A 22,766-nucleotide genomic window follows, 5' to 3' on the forward strand; every position below is an offset into this window, starting at 1 on the left:
GCAGTGCTACGCTCCGAACTTACAGGAAGGGGAGAAAAGGCACAGGAGAGCTGACTGCCTAAAGAGGCTTGCTTTTGCTCAGCTGACAAAATAGCTGAACAGATCCTGTGAATAGTCTCTGAGCCACAGACAAGGGTGGCTGATTTTGTGAAAATGTGACAAAGTCTTGCCGTAACACCAGCACAATACCAGGGTAGCCCGACAGATCCCAAGCTCTCTGCTTTAAAGTTAACATTTTACAAGTCAAGAATATTTTTCCTGGCAGACATTTTGCTTCCAAATCCATCTCTCTACCCATATGCTAAAATCATATTCCTAAAACCCAATTATTTCTACTTGTTTCTGAAGTTTTACTATTTAAAATAGTCCAATGTGAAGGGGTATAGTAAGCAAAGCTACAGAGCTACCACAGTCCCAGCTTGTGTGTCTTACTGCATTTAATGCTGCAAGCTACAGACTGCAGTGAGGGGATCAAGGTTCCCATTCAAAATAAAATCAAAAGGCTGGAGGCTGGAGGTTTGGCACTGCCAGGAAATATTGTGCTCAGACAGACATGTGAAACCTAATGCTTGAGGGAGGCCTCTTAATTTCACTGGGAAGTGAGGAAGCTGTCTCAGGAGATTAAGCAGGGTCTTGGTGGCCTATTCCCGTTACGTCTCCTCCACTTGTCCCTCATGATCCTCTTTGCTCCCCACCTGCTCCCTCTCTGCTCACATCTCCAGAACAGATCAGCCAACTTAAGGTGAAGCACGTGGAGGTGGAGAACAGCATTTGCAAAAATTATCTCTGAAAGTGCATTGACCTGGGTGATCGCTGGATGCATAACTACAATAATATGATAACGTAGAGGCACTGAGAGAGCCACCCAAATCATATCAGGTGGACATGTTGAGTCAGGCTGAGTAGTTTCTGTTTGTGACTATGACCCATGATTTGAAAGCTGGTAATGTGGGGGAAAGTGGTTAAAATGAGACAAAGAGCAGCCTGTAGGAATTTGGTTGTTCCTTTGACAAGTGAGCTGTTAAACCAAATGAATAAAGTATGGAAAATGATGTTAATTCTCTGAAAACTATGGGCTGAGTAAGCCAGATACTTCTGCTTGTCACCTAGGTGACTTCAGTGACATTTCAGGAAGGAATAGATGCTTCAGTGGATTAAATTTTCTAGCTATATTGATTGCTGAGCTGCTCTCAATATTCAAGCTGGTCAGCATACAACTAGCTTGAACTACACAAGCAACAGGCACAGGAGTAACCAAAAATGGAGCTCACTTGAATCTTGCAAACGTTAATTTTGAACCACAAAAGAGTCAGTTTTCTCGTTATTTCAAAAGTTCCTGAAGTCGTCCATTTTCATGATACCTCTGACATTTGTTTCAGGTCACCCTTCTGCTCCCTGGACTGGACAGATTATTGTCACTGAGGAAGAACCTGCAGGTAAACACAGGCCTTTTGCCTACAAAAGTCTAATGTGAAGCTGGCTGAGTAATTAGGAAAACTCCCAGTGAGTTCAGTGGACTTTGGCACAGACCCGAAGTTCGTTGTTCTGAGAGTCATTTGACCTTGAATAACTCCCAACTTGGTTGTTGAGGTGAGGTTTCATTATTCAGGACCTACCAAACATGCTTAGAATTAAAAGAAGGACATTTAAAACCAATACTTAGAAGACTTTTAACTCTATGCTTTAAAAAATTATGAGGTGCCAAGGTATATGAATATTCCTTCTATATTTTAATTATGACACTAATTCTGATACAAATATGAAGGAACTAAATCCCAATTCCATTTCCTATTCTTCTCCCCTGTTCTTCAGAGGGTGTTGTTCCTGGTCCACCTACAGACCTCCAAGTTATTGAAGCCACCAAGAACTATGTTGTGCTTAGCTGGAAACCTCCTGGACAGCGGGGCCATGAGGGTATCATGTATTTTGTGGAAAAGGTAAAATGGGACAAAATCAGAATCATGGTGTGGCAATCTTTTACATTTCTTTTGCCATCTCTCCTGGACCTTTAGTTAACTTTCATGTCCAGCTGAGACTTTCAAACTAGCACCGGGACTAGAACTTCATCAAGATAACTGTTACTGTAGATTAAGGTAAACTAGGAAGAGAAGAAAGATGGGAAATAGGAAAGTAGATGCAGGATGTGTCACACACTATAACATCTTTCTATGAATTGTGTCATCGACAGGTGTCATGGTTTTCTTAGTGAGGGGGGGCCTAAGGTGCAGAGAGACTGTGTAGTCTGGTCCTGATCAGGGCTGAACTACGACAACAGGCTGACAAACTCCCTCTATAATGAGAAAGCACAGAGCAAAGTCAATGTTTATATGTATGATATTTATCTATAAAAATATATATTTTAATATATACATATATAAAAAATAAAATTTGTATAAATGAAACTTGTCTGGTGGGACAGATTGTTAACATTTTGGATGGAGGGAGTTTCTTGGCATCAGCACTTTCTCTTCCAGCTGCCTTTTCATATTTATCCTCTATATTAACTTTCCATTTGCTTCCCCAACTGAACAAAGATGAAAAAAAATTCTTTTCTAGAACAGAATCGGTTTTAATTTCAGTGTTCTGCTTTTCCGAGATGATTTTTGCATGGCTGCTAGCCTAGAAAATTCTTCACGCCGTCACCCTTTTTACTTGTATCTCATGGCTCACAAACTTTGTTATCCTTGCTTTTCCCTGTCAGTCTAGAGGTGTCATCAACGCAGACATAAATATCTTCCCATTATGTGGTTTTCATCTCTCTTATGAAATCTGGTCTAAATAAATTATTTTCACTTAGCAACAGACTTAGAGAGGATGAATATATGAATTTTAAGTTTCCATATAAGAAAGCTTTCTAATAACCTATTGCATGCTGAGTATTGAGCACTAATGTCACATAGTCAGGTAACGTTCTCCTGAGAATTTGAAATCCCTCAGAAACAGAACCATTACTTGAAATTTTCCTTAATGTAAACCACAGGCAAAAAATTAATCACTAATATTAATGGTTTAGGTGATCATGGTATGTAGATCTTCTAGCTACAGAAATAAAAACAATTCACAAGTTAATTGCATATGATATTTTTTTACTGGAGAATGAAGGTCAGATCCTGATTAATTCTGGAGGCCACCCCAAAAACATGAAAAGTGACACAATAGCATCTAGAAGCAATGTGGTAATGTTAGAGTTTTGTTCTTTGGATGATATTCAATGTCGGCAGAACTTACTTTCAAAGTGTTCCAGAACTGGATGCAATTAATAATAATATCACTTCCTTGAGGTGGAGAGGAGTTTGACTTTGATATATTAAAACTGATAAGCTTTTATGTAGTTTTCTGCAGTAGGTGGACATCTGGATTTATAAGCTTTGAAATACACTAATTCTGTGGAAAGGCCAAAAAACCGAACGTGACTTCCAGTTCTCCATAGCAGACATGCGTTTGGTGGTCCAGGCAGAAAGTCTTGTTGGGTTAGACACTCAGCTTTTAGAGACTTTTGTTCCAAATGTGGTTTCTGGGTTTGACTGCAGTGCGTTGCTGGCACAGAGGACTGGCAAAGGGTGAACACCGAGATTCCTGTGAAGTCTCCTCGCTTTGCAGTTTTTGATTTGGCTGAAGGCAAATCCTACTGCTTCCGAGTTCGCTGTTGCAATTCAGCTGGAATAGGTGAACCTTCAGAAGCAACTGAAGCCACTGTGGTGGATGACAAACTTGGTAAGGTCATGTGTAGTAAATTACCTCCATGGTATCTTTTCGGTTTATGATGTGATTGTTTTGTCTGAAGACAGACAGCTGCCCAGTAACTAATTCAAGTATGAAGAGTAGTCAGTGATTTATTCCCTTTAGCTAGAATAATTTTGGTTTGGGTTGTTGAACCTTTAATGTGTAGTTAAATGAAAAATGCAAACCAAGGGAATTAAGCTGCAAATAGTGATGCCAAGAACTGCAAAGGCTGCAAATAGTGGAAGAAAATGAAAACTCAGGAAAGTAAAAAAAATGTTTTGTTTTATTTAGAGTCCTTATTGAAAATAAGCTCAGACATCAGCAGAGTTTAACCTTCTTTGTTTGCCAAATTAAACAAAAGTGAAGAATTTAATACTTACATGAATGCAGAGACTATTTCTACTGGAAGGACAGCCAAGATGTTCACCACAGTAAAGCATCAGTAGCTATGTCTACATTAGCAATTTGTTTCCAAATGGCAATGCAGATTTGAATCCAGTTCCCAGATTGTCTCTGTTTACTTCATATTGGTTGAATTCTCAGAGCAGTTTGATGCACATGAACTGCATGAACTACTTTAAGAAGAGTAAAATAGCTCTTCTTGAAAAACACTTTAGATGCATTTTGCAGCTTAACAGGGACATTTGTTTCTGACTTATTCTGCGGGCTGCACAAAATCTTTCAGTGTGCACCTAACACTTTTTCCCTTTTAGAAAGCTCTAAATCATATCTCTGGTGCAGATGTTCAGCACAAGGGAATAAACTGAATCTAATTTGAAGGAAATGCCCATAATCCTAGGCAATGGAAATATGAGGAACCTCACCATCAAAGGCTTGAACCTAGTGATCCTGTCCTGCTGTGCAAGATGACTTGATTGAAACCACAGGAGTTTTGGGAGGTTAAATCTGTATTAGTTGTACTAATACAATCAATAATAGAATGTCACTCTTGTTTAATTTGTAAATTTTGACTGGCTGATCACTAATTTATTTCTGTTTCTCTCCCACAGATATTCCCAAAGCTCCTGGACGTATTATGCCAACTAGGAATACAGATACCTCCGTTGTTGTCACTTGGACAGAGCCCCCAGATGCCAAGGAGCTGGTTGGATACTACATTGAGTCAAGTGTAGTTGGATCTGGTCGTTGGGAACCATGCAACAATAATCCAGTGAAAGGCACAAGGTAATAGATTTTAAAGCATGGAAATTATGGTCACCAGGTTTTGATTTACTGGGTATGTATGCTTTCCAGCCATTAGTAGCAGTAGAGTTAATCACTCTGTAGGAGGCTGGAATCACTAATCACTCTTGCAGGTGAAGTTCATAAGATGTTATAAAAACATATTTCAAACTGCAGGTCTTGTCCAAAAAGAATTTATAATCAACCTTATATTACAAAGAATTAGTCAAGGGAGAGGAAACGTGGGCATGGCTAGTGGAGAAAACAGAAGCAGCTTGCTAGTTTTGGCTAGCTATTGTACAGCCTATCAGTTTGATGAAAAACAGTACAGCGAGGAATGACTGACGTTACAAATGTGGAAAATTAAGCTGCGTAATGTTTGAAAGCAAAATCCTTTGTTTAGGAACACTGATGTAAACATTTCCGGACTGTATATCTAGAATGTCAGGAGGAAATGTGGACTGTATCATGCTAACAATATTACTTTCTAACTGCTTTTTCACTTGCAATTATCAAGATATTACTGAACCCAATTAAATATTGGGTATCAACTCACTTTTCTTACAGACATGACACTCGGTCTCTACTCAGAAAAAATAATAAAGATTTAAAACTTTGCAAGCTAGATCAGATTTGGTTTTGTTTGAATAAGGACATAATCTTCAGAGTCTAAAGGAGTAATTGTAGAACTTGATCTCAAGTGGATTGATGTCAATCTAGAAGCAGTCCCTTCTTGTTATGAGTGATTGTGCTCATTTGTAATTGCTATCCATGACAACTTTATTACCATGACAACTTTATTACACTAAGTAAGGCTCTGCTAAATACTCTTGGACCAACTTTGTTGCTTAGAAGGACATTGTAAATGCTTAGTTTATCAAAAGTACCTAAAACCCCACTTTCTTGAACACAAGCACAACAGTTTCCTTTAAGTATTCTTTTGTGCATTTGTATAGCAACAGCTGTATGTGCCAATATTACACACTTTCATATATGCTTCTATGATTTATATTGTGTTTACATTAGATGTTGGTGAAGTTTTGTGCTGTTTGCTTATTTTAAAATATTAAACATGATCTTTATTCACCATAGAAATAAAATATTGTTCTGATAAATATTACGATGTAACTACACTGCCTAGGTTCCTATCAGTGCTTTTTTAGCCAATGCAATACAATGTGTGATGCAGTTGGGCACAGGCTCTCTGTTAACTCTTGGCTTTTCTGGTTGAGTCCATCTCAAAGCATAACCTACAGCTCATAGTTTTGTATTATGTTTTGTATTTTCATCTTTTGAAATTTGTTTTCTGCACACATCCTGGTGAAAGCAAATGATTTGGAAAAATCTGGTAGAATAGGTAGGGAAAATTCTGCTCAGAAAACTTTGATGCAGGTTTTATTTTTTCCCTCAAATACAATTTTTATTTTGAAACACATTTTTTTTTCCACATTACATTTGCTTTGTACATCATTGCATGATGTCAGCGTTGGTAGTGCAAGTCATGACATTATGAAATGGAACAAAATAAAAGTAACATGAAATAAAATACACTTTAAATACCTATTGAAAAATAAATGTTGCTTTAAAGAAAATGTCTAAATTTCCAAAACACAATTTTTCTGAAATAAATGATTCCTGTCTTGGGAAATTTTGTGTTTTCAGGGTGGACACCAGAGAAAATTTTTGAGGTTTCTAATGTGAACATTAGGTAATCCAGTAGAAAAGCTATTCTAATAAAAGAGTTTGTCTGACTTAGATTATTGTGTCATGTATAGAAGCAAGAAAGTGAAATAAAAAATCAGACACTTTTTTTTTTAGCTCTTGTGTGATGCTTTGTAATTTTTTTGAACACTGCAATTTTTCATTTATGATTGGAAGTGAATTATGGGAACTTGTGCTGCAGGTGTCTTTCACTTATGTCATGAAGATATCCCACAAGCAAATATAGTCCTTATCTCTGCAGATTTCCACATTGTTTCCATTAGGAAGTATGGATTTTATATACTAGCAGAAGTAAGGTAGACCCTCTAGTAACACAAAATCTTGTGTAGTCTTAAGAAGGAAAAAGTGTTGGTAAACAGAATGTCTGGAGAGACATGGTGTTAGGCACTACCTTTGTTGCGTGAATGAGGTGCTTAGACACATTCTGCATTCTCTGACCTTTGTTTAAGTGACGGGGGTCATGTTTTATCCTCAGTTTTCAGAAACCAGAATAAATTTCTTTATTTTCCCCCTTAAGATTTTTATTTTCTTCATAATAATTTCTAAGTATCCCTTCACTGGTTTGTTCTAGATTCATTTGCCATGGGCTTGTCAATGGTGAGAAGTACATTTTCAGAGTCAGAGCTGTTAATGCAGCAGGACTCAGTGAATTTTCACAGGATTCGGAGCCTATAGAAGTGCAAGCAGCCATTGGTAAGCTATTTTCCATTGCTCTTTTCAGTGGTAAATATGGGGGGGGGGGGGTGATAAAGTAAAAATGTTTTCAGCAGTCTTTGTAACTAATTATTTTGTTTTACAATGCTGTCCACAAATAATAACTTATTTGTAGATCCTAGAGTCTCACAGCCATAGTTTCACAGCCACTGCACTCTTGTAGACTGTTCACCTTCACTATCCAGTCTTCTTCAGGTGTTTCTTGTGAACCACTGTAAGAGAGCACTGCCAAGTTCACTTCATAGGTATCCTGGGAAACAGAATGTTGTTCTGATTCTCTAATGTGGTATTTATCACCTCTAATGCACACCATCCTAAATACAGTCTGTTCCTAAGAAATTTGTTTCCTTGCCTCAACCTAATAATCTGTGCAATGTGTCTTTTGTAAACCTTCTATAACTCTGTGTGTTCTCCCTTTGTTGATGAATTATTTCTATTTGCCACTGCCTGAACTAATCCATAAAGATTAATGAGATCATTGGGCTAGAATAAATTGTATGTCTGCAACATTCTCACTCTCATTTGTATCAAAACTGCGTACCTCACAACCTTAGAGCAGAGAGATGTGGCTAGGGTAATTTTGTGAGATCATCTTGAAAGGATCAGAAATATGATTTGGAAGATCTAATACTAAAATAATTTTAGCAAGCAAAGATTAACTTTCCATATTTCTTCTGCTCTGAAAAGCAGATGTTATTAAAAGACCATTATTTGTGAGCAGGTTGAGAGGTATTCTATGCATTTCAATTTTTTTGTGAATTCAAGCTTAACATTTTGTGTGCAAAACCTGTGATTTGTCATACTTCGGCTGTATTGTTCACTGTGCACGTTTCTTCGTTCTGTTAACTAAATGAAGATAAAAGAATGTATTCTAATTCAAAATGTCTTTGCTGTTTTCTGGCAATTATAGGGGGAGGATTGCTTCATGGTGTGTGTCCTGAACTGAGTGGTAAAGCTGGTGGACTAACAGACCGCACTACCAGCTGGGAAGGCATGCATGAGTCCTCCCAGCCTGTCTTTGACACAGATGCTTTGCTAAAATGCAATGCTAAATTTAATAGAGACACACTGCGCAGTAGCTCTAAGAAACCAGGGAGTACAGGAGACAATAACATGAGAGAAATGGTTAAGGACGCTGTCACATCTGCACCACAGAAAGTTGCTGCTAAGCAGGCAAGTAAGTCTCCACCCAGGGATCTTTTGACATTGGAAAAAGTGAGAAAGAAGAAAGATACAGGTGAGAGTTAATAAAATAAATAGATTTCACTGCTTTGGTACATCCACTTCAGACAGTTGTAAGCTCTGCTTGTCCGCACCACAAATGAACATGCTCTCCAGTGATGCATTTTCCATCATACCCATTAATTAGGTGTTCAACTCTCCGTTAAGATCATTATGCATGTGATGGTATCAGAGACCACATTACAAACTTAGTGGCTACTGAAAGTGAAACTTATAAATCCATTTACCAATTTAGTAGCTTGTTTGACTGCATGTTGATGTATCCAGGGGACTGTATTATGTCTAAATCACTTCAGAATTTGTTAGGAGTCTTCTTACCTAGTCTCTTGGTTATGTACATGTGAAGGAAACAAAATCTGATTATGATGGTAAGCATGGAAATCTGTGTTGTGTTTGGATATATTAAGATCCTTTGTGGGTTTATGCCTAAGCTACAGCTTATCCTCTGAGACACGGCGCTAATGAATGTTGTGTTGTACCTCTGACTGACAGCAATATGTAATGAAGAAAACCTATCAAGTTGAAAGCACATTCACAAAACCACATTTTATGTTGTTAACACCTAAATACCCATTGTACCCAAGAAAGGTGGGACTTGAATTTCATTTAAGTCCTGGTACCTGGCCAGGAAACTGAATTCCTCTCCAAGCCTCTGAAGTGAGACTCAAAAGGCTAATGCAAAGTGTTGAACAGAAAACAAAGTAGAGGCACCTGGGGCTAGCTGACAGTGATACAAAACATTAAAAACAAAAGGGAACATACATGATGTAGGACTTCCATCAAAAGTAGGTCTTCAGAGTCACAAGTAGGGCTTTTCACTGATGCATGACATATTGGGTGTGGGCAAGGATCTCTCCACTAGATACACAAAAGGCTTTATAAGAAAATGGGTTGAGATGAATGATTTCTGATTAATGATTTCTGTATTGTTAAAAAATGTTTTAAAGAGGATTATGGCACAAATATTTTAATGTAAGTTCCAGTAACAGACATTCCATTGCTGCTCAGTCTACAGTGCCTATGATCATGCTTCCGTCCATTAAGGTAAGATCATGTGATGGGTGCAATGATAAAATTTGTACAGTGTATAAATTTAAAAGGAAAAAAAAAAGAATGAACTGATAAACTCCATTCTTGGACAGGAAGAATGTGGGCCTGTTTAAAAAAAGGAACTACAATGAATATTTACGTGTTAAAATGGGTTTGCTTTCAGCAAAAGAAAACAAATCATTGCATCTCCAGCTTTTTACTTTTCCTATAACGTAAGTTTTAGTTCCTCATTTTTCACAGTTTAAAGCAAGTCCTGATCACTTACAACAGAGCTGCAATTGCAACACATTCTATGTATCAGCTTGCTTCTCAAAAAACAAGTGATCCTGAAAACTAATTCCTATCCAGTTTGGGCTTTTGCATTTGGTTTATGGAATCTTTTATCCTGCATTTTTTATTCCAGCTCCAGAAACTTCCCTTGGTCACATAAATATTGTCCTAATTAGGAAATGCACGATGGGAGCCACCTGAATATGGTACTTGAATGCCAGTTTGACTATTGAATTATTACTTCCTACTTACGTATTATTCCCGTTGAAACAGCTGCTCCATCTCCACCTTATGACATTGTGGTACTTGAGAGTGTTCGTGACTCGATGGCATTAGGATGGAAACAACCTAAATTCACCGGTGGAACTGACATTACCGGCTACTACGTGAACTATCGTGAAGTGGTTGATGGAGTTCCTGGGAAATGGATGGAGGCCAACATTAAGGCCATTAGTGAGAGGGCATACAGGGTAAGAGGTTAACTTCTGTTATTGCAGTGGTTGTGGGCAGTATTTCCAAAACAAATCTCAAAGACAGATTGGGATGAATTATGATTCAGTGTACAGATTGCTGTTCAGAGGGTTTTATATCCATGATGATAAATTTATTTAGCTCTGTTAAACCTCTCTGCAAAATTATTTGTACACTTATCTGTTAGTCTGGCACCAACTGTCGTCTGTGAATGCACTTTTCTAGACATAGAATGAATTTTTCTAAGTCAGACCCTCACAACAAATTGCATTGCTGCTGGCCTTGGTGGACTACTCCAGTGCTTGCTGGTGCTGGAATCAACTCTCTGCCCACTGTGTTTTGTGATCAGTTCTTGACCCAAGTTAAGAGACAGTGCTAGCTACAACCTCGTTGAGCTGCTTTATAAATGAAAAGCAATGCCAGGACTGAGTTTCACCTTGCTGTGAGGACAACTCTTACCTTAAGTTAACTTACTCTGTATCATGAGACAGATTAACGTGATTGTTGAGCAATACCCTGCTCCCTCCCCGACTACCAAAGTGTCTATCAATAGGACACGGGGTTTACAATTTGAGCATGTTAAGACCATTCCTGTATGCTCCACCACTAATTAGAGGAAAGGCCAAGATAGTTATCCCCTTATGTATGATGTCAATAATGCTTTCATCTCTTCAGGCACTGAAAAGCATGCTCATGTGTCAAATAATTGTCATTGTGACTTTCTCCTAAAGCCTTAATCCAAAGTTAATAAGCACCATCTTATTGATTCTGCAGATTCAAAACCTGAAGGAAAACATGGTGTACCAGTTCCAGGTGGCTGCTGCTAACCTGGCTGGGGTTGGGACACCCTCTCTACCCAGCCAGCCCTTCAAATGTGAAGAATGGACCATTGCTGTACCTGGTAGGATCCTGAGTGGGAGGTGGAGGTTACTCATAGCCCAAGTGTGCTCTGTGACCTATTATCTAAGTTCTCAATGCTTTCAGTTTCCAGGGGAGTCAACGGGCACTGAAGTTCATACCTAGGCTTGAATCTACATCACTTTGATTTAATACATTTACACTGATGCATTAAACAATCCCCTCTTAATCAGTAGCATTTTACAAGCAGCTTGTATTTTCTTTAGCTTTCTTGTTTGATTTCTGTACTGTGTCTGCCACTTTGCTTCCTAGTTTAAATGGTAGACATAAATACCTGCCTAAGGTACAAGGCAGAGAAGAATGAGGTCTTGTAACCCATGTCTAAATGTATCACTTCAAGGCCAGATCGCTGGCCTTTTAACAGTCATTGAAATGAATGAAAACAACCTCCATTGACTTCAGTGGACTTTAGAGCAGTCCTTGAGGCAGCACGTTAGCTTAATAATTAACTTATTTCCCTGAATTTGGAGATTATTTGTAAGTTTTGTTTGTTCATGAATATTTGGTCAAGATACCAAATTGCATAAACTGGATTGTTTTTTCGGCTAGTCTTTTTAATAGGCATGGGTTGTATTTGTATCGGGTCTAGGTATGATACAGAGGAGCTGCACGTGTTATGTCAGCTCTGGGTGTACAACATGGTGTCTGGTTTTGGTTTTTGAAATCTTATGCATTAGCCCTTTTGGGATTTACCTTGATACCACAACTCCAACTTTTACTCTTACCTTTCAGGGCCACCCCATGATGTTGCATGCACAGAAGTTAGGAAGGACTCTTTGGTTTTACTGTGGAAGGAACCAGTTTATACTGGTCGTAGTCCCATAGCTGGTTATTATGTTGATATGAAGGAAACTGAAGCAAAGGAGGAACATTGGAGAAGTGTCAATGAGAAGCCTCTTCAAAAGAAGTTCTTGAAGGTAAATAGCTTAAGATTCAAGTACTAGTATAGCAGTATAATCTTGAGGAAGTAAGCCTTTGATAGGATCATCCTGTGCTGATTGTGGTTCCTTTTAATGAAATACATAGTAGTTTATGTTGTGCTGAGGATACACACGTGAATGCCTGTAGAGACAGACAAGACAGTAACTCAGAAGACAATCTGGTACGACAACCTAAAAATAAAAAAAAAAAACACTTCTAAAACCAAATACCATTCTTACAATGCAGGAGGCAATCCTAGCATTTTCTAGCTCAAGGGGAAAGATAGGTACCACTACACAAAAACAGATGGCACAAAAGTAGATGTTGTGATAATGTAATTCTTTCTAATAGGAAGTACCCTCTCCTCCCATTTCATGGCAAGTTAAGCCCAAGCTTTTTGCACTGTTATGCTACATCATTTTCTGGAATGACTTCCAAATAAGAGATTAGCTGTATCTCCCTTCTAGAGATATGTCTTAAGGTCTGCTATTTGTATGCTTTTCAGATCATTTGAAAGACAACTCGCTTTTAAGTGTGATCCTTTCACATATGTTTTAATGGAGTATTTGTAGGTGTTATCAATATGATTCCTTGAGTCACTACCATAAAAACAGTACAATTAAATGCCCTCCTGTTTCTAAAGAGGTGTGGTTGGAACTTATTACTGTGATAATTTCATTTTTAAAAGCCAGCATTTACCTGCAGTAAAAGACTATGCTGTTTCAGAGGTCACTGTACATGAGTTAAAAACATCCTGTTCCAATAACAATGCTCCTCTTGCAAAGAAATCAATGACAGTAATGATGCTGTCTAAATGTTACCTATGCACACAAGGAAGGAGCATACAAGTCATGTCTATCTGGAATTGAAAAAAAACCAAACAAAAACAACATGGAGAAAAAATATTTGTCAACCGGAAAAGGAGCAAAATAAAAAGAAAGGAAATACAATTGTCAAGCATCCACACTGGAATTGTAAGAAACGTGAAATTAAAATCACTGTTTTGTAACACATCATTCATGTATGTGTATTTGCTTCCATCAGATAGGTGGCCTAAAAGAAGGTGTGAGCTATGTGTTTCGTGTGCGGGCAACAAACCAGGCTGGTGTTGGGAAACCATCAGATGTTACAGATCCTGTTGTAGCTGAAACACGACCAGGTTTGTTAGAAATACTTTCTCTTTTTTGTTGTATTTAAACAAGTTCCTGTTTGTGCCATGTGTTTACATACAGGCTGCATGTGAACAGTTTGACCCCTCTCAAGTCAAACTTTTTTACTGAGCATTTCCTGAGTTGAGGGTCCTATCTTACTTTCTTGTCTAGTATATTTTAAAGTCAGAACAGATTTTCTTACTATAACTACAGGTTCAGGAATATAAAAATACAATGAAGTTGTAAGATTTGCATGTATCTATAGGTAAAAGTATAAGTAGAGGTCCCACTAAGATCAGCTCAACCAAAATATTCTATAGATACAGATTTTGCCCTTCCTATAGTAAACCAGTTGTTTATATTTTATCTCTCTGCTTTCTTTAACTTACGTAATGTGCCTGAGTAAAGGGTAAAATACATTAATTTTTTTTTTCTCTTGGCCTTAAAAATATAATGAAGTCAGTTTGGAGACCACCTCCAATAGGAATTCAAATGCAAGTGTTTGCTGGGGTCATCCTTGAAGGCTGGCTTCAGTCTGTCTGTAAGGCCAGCAAGGAACACGGGAACCGGTGCAGAGGCAGAATCTCCATACCTGGAACTTCAGAAAACCCCTGAGTTTTACTTAGCTAAACAGGTAACATAGGTGACTTTGATCGGAGTCAACACCTTTTTGTCACTAAGTCCCTAACAGAAAACACAAGCATGGGCTTGTGGCTTAGTCATCTATAGACTGTTTTAGAAGCAGAGGGTCCTACAAGATGGAAAAACAAACTCTCCAATATTTTGACCAAGTCTAGTATAAAGTTAGTATGACGTAACAAGGTACAGGGGTACAGCCCAGCCTGGATCCACCATACAGTCTCTTTTCCTCTGAAAAGTTCCTTTCCTCTGCCTGCAGACTCACATCTCATCCCACTTGGGAAAGTTTCTAAGAGCCCTAAAAGAGCAGGAATGAGGGCAGGCCCTGGGGCAGCCAGGCACAAGGAGCATGAGTAGCAGTGCAGGGGCATAGGCAAAGGCAGCGATGATCTGGGCAGGCAGCTGAGCCCAGGCAGTCAGGTTGATATCTGCTCCTCCCTGGAGACACAGTCAGGGTTTATTTGTCATGGTATTGACTGTAAGGTGTTGAGCAGATGCCACAGGCAAGAATCAGTTCCCATTCCCACCCCAGCTTCCTCAGGAGCATTACCTCAGGATCCTTTCCCTGTTTCTGACTCCCAGGTCCATTTTATTTCTCCCATTCCTGCAGCAGCACTGGCCCAGCTCCCATAAATGCCTGGTCCTTATACTCAGGATGGTAAAAGTCCTGAGAAACCTTGAGTTAGCTCTCAGTGAGGCTGTAAGTCAAGAAAGTCTGGAAAAGGGGGTCTGAAGCTGGGAGTGTAAAAGTACTGGAAAACTCAGAGTGGGGAGACGGGGCTGACTGCTAGTGATGCTGGGATGGGAAGAAGTGACTGGAAGGAGTAGATGATAAGTTGAGAGGGTGTAAGGACAAAAAAGGATAAGTGTGTGAGTAAGAAGGGCTTGGGGTAAGATCTTTCAAACATACAGTAGCCATAATTTCAGATCTACAAGCCGCTGAAGCACTAGGGCTATTTTTATCATCTGCTAGCGGAGCAAGGCAAAACTTAGAAACTTACTATTGAAAACAGCTTATATACAACAACCACTTCTAAAAAGAGAATCAAACTAGTATTAGTACTAAACTTTTGGCTTTACTAATCCCTTTTCTTTGAGGGTTAATATCTATCTGTCAGACTTTTGATAAAAAATTGTTATGATAACAGTCTTCAAGTGTACTAAATAAAGGATTGGTCATGCCATTAGAATTACAAAAAAAAAAAAAAAGAAACATAAACTGTTGTGAAGATGATCATCAGGAAAAAAAAAAGTAGTACTGCTTTTTCAATGTTCATTCAAATGAGGTGCATGCCCCACCTGGCAATAGGAACTTGAGCAGAACATTTGATTTACAGACCTCACAGTTAGAGAAGGAGGTACGTCTCAGGATCACAGCCCTTTTGCAAGTGAAGCTTGAGTTCAGAGGTGTAATCTCTGAGGGATCACAGAAAAGTCAGGGTTTGGCACAGTGAAATCTCAGGGTGGCTGAAAATTATTTACTTGCACAAATCTGGTTGACCCATATTTTGAGCTGAGATCTGCAGATATGGCAGCCACCAAACTAAGCTTCTTAAAATTATTAAGAAAGAAAAAAAGGCTTATTAAAATAAAATATTTCAGAAAGCAGTCTCTTGGGCAGGCTTCCACCTTTCTCACTCAAACCACACAAGTCTCAAGAACAATCATAGCATTTTTTAAAACTACCACAAATCTTTTGGTTTTGACCAATGAATGGTGCCTTTATTAACATCTTGGATGGAGACAAAATATTGTCAGGTCTCTCTAAACAATTCCTGCTGGAATGTTGCTTTTGGCAAATGTGTAAAATTGCCAGACAACTGAGCTCTCTAAGCAAAGAATGTAAGTAAATAACGTCCTGAATGAAAATATTTGCTTTAATACGAGAAGCACCAATTTTCATTATCAGGTGATGTCCAGATATAATGATGCAATACTTTCCATCCTTCTCTTATTTGAAAACCATTTAAAAATTTTACAGTTATCCTTTAAAATTGGATTAAAACCCCACCCACATAAACAAATGCCAAACCAGACTACTTTTGAGCTATAACTTTGTCTTTAGACAAAAGCACTTTGTTGTATGTGGGGGGTCTCACAGGAAGTAGGGGAAATCCAAGAGCAGACTGCAACTCTTCGTCATTGCTCCCCTTAGTCCTTGTGCATCTTAGTGCAAAGCAAAAATAAATTCTGATCCTGCATCAGTCACTTGAGAAGGGCTGGAATGTCAGAAATGAATGAAACCCTATCCCATTCAACTTTTCTGATTAGCTATATTCAAGATGATGCCATTAACTCTAGTGTTTTGAAGCTGTCTGCTTTATCTTCATGTTATCGCTTTCCTTTCAATGCAATAAAATGCTCAGATAAACGGAGATTTGATATGACATCAAAGTATTTTATTTCTTATGATGACTTTAAGAGAAGCTGCGGATGATATGTTGAAACCACCAAGCTATCTAAAGGAAGGAAATTAAGACTGCTGCTACTGTGGCAGCAACTTTGGTTCCACTTTGTAGGACAGGTGGGGACCTCTGGTCAGTAATTTAAAAAGATTTTTAAAAAATTTTTTTAAACTCATACACATATTAGAAGTAAATGCCACCATCGCTTCTAGAAATAAATGCTATGCACTGTTACCACAGTGAGAATACTTCAAACAAATACAAAAGATTCTGTCCTTCAAATGGACCTTCTGGCTGTAATTCTTTGGACATAACCCACCATCGAAAAACTCATGTGCTAATGTTCTATAGGAAACTAAACACTAATGAAATGCCAAATGATGAATTTGCATGTAACAAATGAAATTATAAATAATTTGCAAATATGCTGCTGCCTAGTAAAATATTGGTAGACCTTAGGCTTCATTTATCATATATTGGTACTTATGGTGCTTCATTACTGCAAGGGCTGGTAAAGAACAGTACCAAAATGGGAATATTAATCTCATATTTCATTAAATGGTTATGGCAAATTCTAAAGACCAAGCAAGCTGCATCTACACAAATTGTCATTACAGAAGCTACTCACAGTGCTGGAGAGAACGTGTATGGTATTAGGATGACGAAACACAGAAATCTCCTTGTATGCTTGAGGCTTATTAAGAATTATGCTGAAAATAAAGCATTTAATCTCAGTGTCAGAAAAAAAAAAGACTCTTGTCTTTAAGGTACAATACTTTGTGGAGAAAATGTGTCATTAGCATTCTGGGCAGCCCGGAATTGTCTTAAACTAAGTAATATAACAGGAGTGCTCTATTCAGATGTGAGATTCAGCTCAGAGTTGTGCAGAAAAGGAGGCTGGATGTTCTCCAGCACCTCTCAGCGCACACACTTTCCCTGACATCCTCAGACAAGTTGTTGAAATGAACGTTAACGCCACAGATGATGAGCTTGCCCAGCTGCCCGAATCCCAGACAAAATTCCCTCAGCTTCACTGGGGTGCAAGGGAGCAGGACAGAGGTGTTTTTGGGTTTCTGATCTGAGATTCACCCTCAGGGCCTTTTAAAGGGCAAACTGGGTCACCTTATCCAGCTCCAGGACCATAGGTACTGGCAAAACAGGGTGGGCGACTTAAGCAGCTAATTGCAAATATTCACTTCCTTTGTGGGCCCGGGATTAATGCTGTAGACGGCAGGGCCAGACGCCAAGCGCAGCAATTAAACCAACCTCCCGGAGTGAAGCCAGGGTCACCAAAAACGTGCCTCAGTTGCACAAATGAGTCCTGATGGGGCAACTCGGTTGTTTCCTCTTCTGCCTCCTGCACCACTTCAAACACCGACATTTGCACACGGTATTCCCCTCACAGCTCTTATCTTATTGGGGAATAAGAAATTCATGCTGCATAATGAAGCTCTGACTACCCCTTACCATGGAAAATATTGCTATTTAATATTTCAAACATTTAGTGGATTTAGAGGCTTGCTTCTTTTTTCCCCCTTCAGGTTTTTTTTCCAGTGCAAATATCATAATTCTCGTGTGTGCTTACACCTGCTCAAATAAATCAGTTGATTTATGATGCTCTTTAATCTGTTCCTTACTTTTATGCATTAGAATAAGAACTGTTCTTGTGAAACAAAGACTGAGGACACCAATGTTTGCAGCAATTTATGTGCCGACTGCGAAAATGGCAAGGATCTGCTTAATCCACCCTATGAATGATATCTGTATAAATTTGTTTGCTGGCATCTCTGAGAAACTTGTATTTCCTTGTTCTGCTCTTTCAGGAACCAAGGAAGTGGTGGTTGATGTGGATGACAATGGAGTAATTTCCTTGAACTTTGAATGTGATCAGATGTCTCCAAACTCTAAGTTTGTTTGGTCCAAGAATTATGAACCAATTGAGGATGACTCTCGACTGAACATTGACACCAAAGGTGGAAAGTAAGAACCCTCGGTGGTAGCAATAGTCTCATGTTTGAGAGACCTAGCTGGCCACAGAAATCCATCATTTTGGGTGCATGACCTCAGCAGGAGTTAGATCTGCCTCTGCTTCTGGAAGGCCATTTGGAAATTGTAGCTTGCATAGGCCGCCTGTTCAGGCAATTTAGTTGTGTTTAGGCATAGGGAGAGAAAACCTGTCATCTTATAACCTGACAATCGAGGCTTATTATTATTATTATTAATAATAATAATAATCTTCAAAGGATAAAATTATCTGTCTGCTTGCAAAATGCTTTTGCCATGTAACACTGTTGCAAGCTTCAGAAGTGCTGGAGTAAGCAGGACTCTCTTCTGATGGCATCACCACGGCTTGATTTGGTAACTTCTATAATGCTGCACAGGCCTACTCTGTTTCTTCAGGCTTTTAACGGAGAGGAAGAAATGACAAACACACAGGTTCAGCCTGTGAAGTACCTATCTGCTCTTTTAGTTAGAGAAACTGTTCAGAAAGAAACGGTGGCTCACCATACGATTGATTTTGCATGTGAAAACTGAATCACTCTGTACTTATCCTATCCCTTCACGCTCATCAAAGACTTGACAACGTGTTTTTAAGCATGCTTGAGCCAGGTTAAACTAGCTATCTCCTGTGCTTTTGGCACTGAGAATTATGCCATCTCCATTCTACCACACATGGTAGGACCTACCCTGGTTTATACTGGCCAGAGCCCTGCATTTGCCTGCTCAGTCAGAGAAAAAGCTAACACAAGGCTATTTTTATTGGGCGTTATAGACATAAAGGAGGGGTTTGGTTTAGATTGATCTCATCTTTTTATCAAAATGTGCTTTTTTGCCCTAAAGGTCAAAAGCTGTCTTTAAGGATCTTGGAGAAGATGATTTGGGAATTTACTCTTGTGTTGTTACAGACACTGATGGAGTTTCAGCAAGCCACACAATTGATGAGGAAGGTAGACACAATGTCTATTAAGCGTGCCTGTTCTACTTTCACTGTTTTTACCTGCTGCTGTGTCTCTCAGATCTGTAAGGCATGCACACCCTATATTATTTTTTTAATGTCTTTTGCAGAAATGAAACGTCTGCTTGCTCTGAGCCACGAACGCAAATTCCCAAGTAAGTGAATCAAACATGTCTGTAGGGGAGAGTTTTGCATGCAGTGGGGTATCACAAAGCTCCTGCCACCATCAGGTAGGGAAGTCACTATAATAATTTCAAGTGAAAGGGGTTTTGAATTGAAGATCTAAGATTCCTTTATTTTTTCCTTTCTTTCAGTACATTTGTGTACTACTGATGTTCTTCCTGATCTGTTGCACTCTACTGGTCTAGGCATATAATAAGTCTATATTCTAGCTGGAAAATAAGTATCCTGTTGGCTTTGTTTCTTCTGCTAACAGCGTTTTATTCTTATTCAGCTTGCCTAACCTGATTTGAAAACGTGAATTCAACTCTAACTGCTACACCTGAAGTTAACATAAGTTAAACTTAACCTTAAGTTTAACAAAGAAGGCAACCGTAGTAAATACAGCAGTAATGATCTACATATACAGCATTTTCTTGCTGGAATTTATTCCCTCCCTCTTTTCTGTAACACTTGACAGTATTAACATCCTTCCTGCTGCTTGGGATGGTATTTTTGTCAATTCTACAGACCTCCCCTACTTTTGTGATACCCTGGTAGTAGCACAACTTGGTTATTTTCATTGGAATGTAATTTGAATAATTAAAAAAAATTAGATTGTATAATGAATCCTATTACATGCAACAAGATGAGACCTAAACCTTGTCTCATCTTCTCCCACTACATTATCTTCTTCTTCATTCCAGGCACTAAACCTCTTGTCTATGTTTTAACATCTCCAGCTTTGTGCACACACTGCTGGCACCTCTGCCAACTCAATCCACATCGTGCCTCTCAGCCCAGCCAATGCTTGGCCACAGAAATGGCCTGAGTTTTTGCCCACATAATTTCCCTTTCTCATTTCCTTCTGTATCTTTTCCATATCAGCTCTACACTTCTCAATAGCTCTACACTTCTCAATATATTGTATCACCTTTTGACAGCTTAATGACAGCACAAGCACCCCCTTGTTTACTCCCACTCCTCCCAGATGTTTCCTCCTACTTATATCTTCACGCTGAAAGTTAGTCATCACAAAACCCTAGTGTTGTTGCATGTCCTTACTTGCCCTGGCCCTTCTCTTCTGGGTGCTCTTCCATGCTCTGTGTTCATAACTAATGTCACAAAATAAGCTCCTCAGGATACAGATATTGTCTTATTTTTTTTTATTGTGTTAGGTAACAATAAACTTCTGGATGTGCATGAGGTTCCAGGAGGCACAGGCAAAGAGAGAGATCACTGCAGAACGTATCCTAATGTTTCAAGGAGGAAACTATTGTACTTGCTTTGGCTAATGTGGACACTAAAAAAAAAAATTACAAACAGGGGTTGAGATACATCTGGCTATGGCTGTGAGGCTAGAAAAATAATAATGAGCTCCTATAGATCAACATGAAACTTTAGTCATATCTCTGGGTAATCTGAGGATTACCCAAATTATCTACAAAAAAAAAATCAGTTGCTAGGCATTTCTGATTCAACATGAGTTCTTGCATATTGCTTTGTCTGTATTTCTGAACTGCATTTAATTGTAAATTCTGCTTAGAAACATCTGCAGCAGTTACTCCATGGGAAAATGGGTTTCTCGAATAATGTAGCCTTACAGAATGCAACTACATATGGGTGCGATAGTATATTGGTGCTAGGTAAAAATAAATTTTTCCAGCTCTTCAATTTAGCAACTGCCAAAGGACTCCCTGTCCAGTATGCATGGTAATTTGTGATGCTATACAAACAGGACGTAAAATCTTGTAAGCCAAATAGCTGGAAAATGCCTAAAGTAGCTGTCAGTTGTGCTTGTGGAAATATTTTAAAATAAGACTTTTGCTCATGGAGGACCGTAACTCAGATTTGTCCAGTTCCTTCAAGCTGGGAATGGCCTTTTTCACAAGAAAAAAAGAATCTTTCTGCATGCTTTCAGCCCTTTGTTTAACAGCTTCTGAGATACTTATACTTTCCTCTTTTCCATGTTAGCCTAAGATATTTGTAGTTAATTGCACGCAAATCAAGTGAGGGTTTGAAATTGCCATAGAGCTGACAGTGAGACAAAAGCAGTGCAGCCTGATGTCTATTCATACCCACTTCCTCTTTCTTCCACTGGCTCCTGTAGCATTCCAGTCACTTTGTTTTGAGAAGTTATGCAAGACCTGAGACTCCTTTTGTTTCTTACAAGCAAAGTGATGCGCTGGGTGAGGAAGCTTCACACGGACCACAGGCACTGCTGGGGCACATTCCTATAGGGTTGTTCTTTGCCCTGCTCCCTTGTGATAACACTGTCCCTCCAGGCTTTCCACTCTCTGGTTAAGCCTCTGTCTTTTTCATAATTTTCTTTTTTGCCTGTGACTGTTACCTCACCTTCCAGAAGCCTTATTTCACCAGAGGCAGGTCCTGTGCCACTCAGGCACCAAGAGGACAGATGTGGGTGTGGGGGGCATAGGTGTGGGGAAAGGGTGAGTGTGAGAAAGAAAGACAATGGGGGTCCTCACCCTGTAACTTTGTTTGGCGGTGGGGTGGGATGGCAGCTCTGGTCCAGAAGGCACCCCAATCATTTACATGGTGCAAATAGAAAGATAAGAGAAATTAGACGCTACCTCAGTCCCAGTTCTCTCCTGCTGTAGCTGGGCCTTTGTAGAATAGAATAGAATAGAATAGAATAGAATAGAATAGAATAGAATAGAATAGAATAGAATAGAATAGAATAGAATAGAATAGAATAGAATAGAATAGAATAGGTTGTTTTTTTTTTTTCAGTTGGAAGGGAAAAACAACTCTGTCCTGGGATTTGTCTGTGAGGAAGTGTTTCTTCACTTGGGCACCAAACTACATCATCAAGCATTTTGCAATGTGTTTGTATGTTGTCCTCAGCTGTTCCATGTTACTACCTTGCAATGCAGACTTTGCACTGCTGTGAAAGTGGAGATTGGAGTAGAGTTCACCTACAGCATACATACTCCCTAGAGTATGATTTTGTTGAAAACTTGAGCATCCACTAAGACAGCTAAAAATGATGTAAGCAATATGCCCCAATATCAAAGAGGGTAGATTTAGACTAGTTATAAGGATGAAATATTTTACAATGAGTGTGGTGGAACAGGAACAGGTGCACTGGAACAGGTTGCTCAGAGAGGTGGTAGATGTCCCATCCCTGGAAACATTCAGGGCCAGGTTGGATGGGGCTCTGAGTAACCTGATCTGGTTGGAGATGTCCCTGCTCCTTGCAGGAGGGTTGGACTAGATGACCTT

The 22,766-nt window shown here is 39.0% G+C and overlaps 1 protein-coding gene across 1 annotated transcript in view; it reads left to right on the plus strand.

The window, feature by feature from the left end:
• MYOM1 (myomesin 1) overlaps positions 1 to 22,766 on the plus strand; it is an 81,145-nt gene that overhangs the window by 34,815 nt on the left and 23,564 nt on the right. The window contains exons 13-24 of the mRNA XM_086740678.1: positions 1,380 to 1,436; positions 1,813 to 1,937; positions 3,531 to 3,714; positions 4,734 to 4,908; positions 7,199 to 7,320; positions 10,177 to 10,373; positions 11,149 to 11,275; positions 12,025 to 12,209; positions 13,258 to 13,372; positions 18,232 to 18,388; positions 19,250 to 19,356; positions 19,475 to 19,519. Coding sequence (XP_086596804.1) covers positions 1,380 to 1,436; positions 1,813 to 1,937; positions 3,531 to 3,714; positions 4,734 to 4,908; positions 7,199 to 7,320; positions 10,177 to 10,373; positions 11,149 to 11,275; positions 12,025 to 12,209; positions 13,258 to 13,372; positions 18,232 to 18,388; positions 19,250 to 19,356; positions 19,475 to 19,519 — 1,596 coding nt within the window. The remainder of the gene's footprint in view (positions 1 to 1,379; positions 1,437 to 1,812; positions 1,938 to 3,530; positions 3,715 to 4,733; positions 4,909 to 7,198; positions 7,321 to 10,176; positions 10,374 to 11,148; positions 11,276 to 12,024; positions 12,210 to 13,257; positions 13,373 to 18,231; positions 18,389 to 19,249; positions 19,357 to 19,474; positions 19,520 to 22,766) is intronic.

This window comes from Chlamydotis macqueenii, chromosome 2 (genome assembly GCF_036417535.1).
Source record: "Chlamydotis macqueenii isolate bChlMac1 chromosome 2, bChlMac1.mat, whole genome shotgun sequence".
Lineage (NCBI taxonomy): Eukaryota > Metazoa > Chordata > Aves > Otidiformes > Otididae > Chlamydotis > Chlamydotis macqueenii.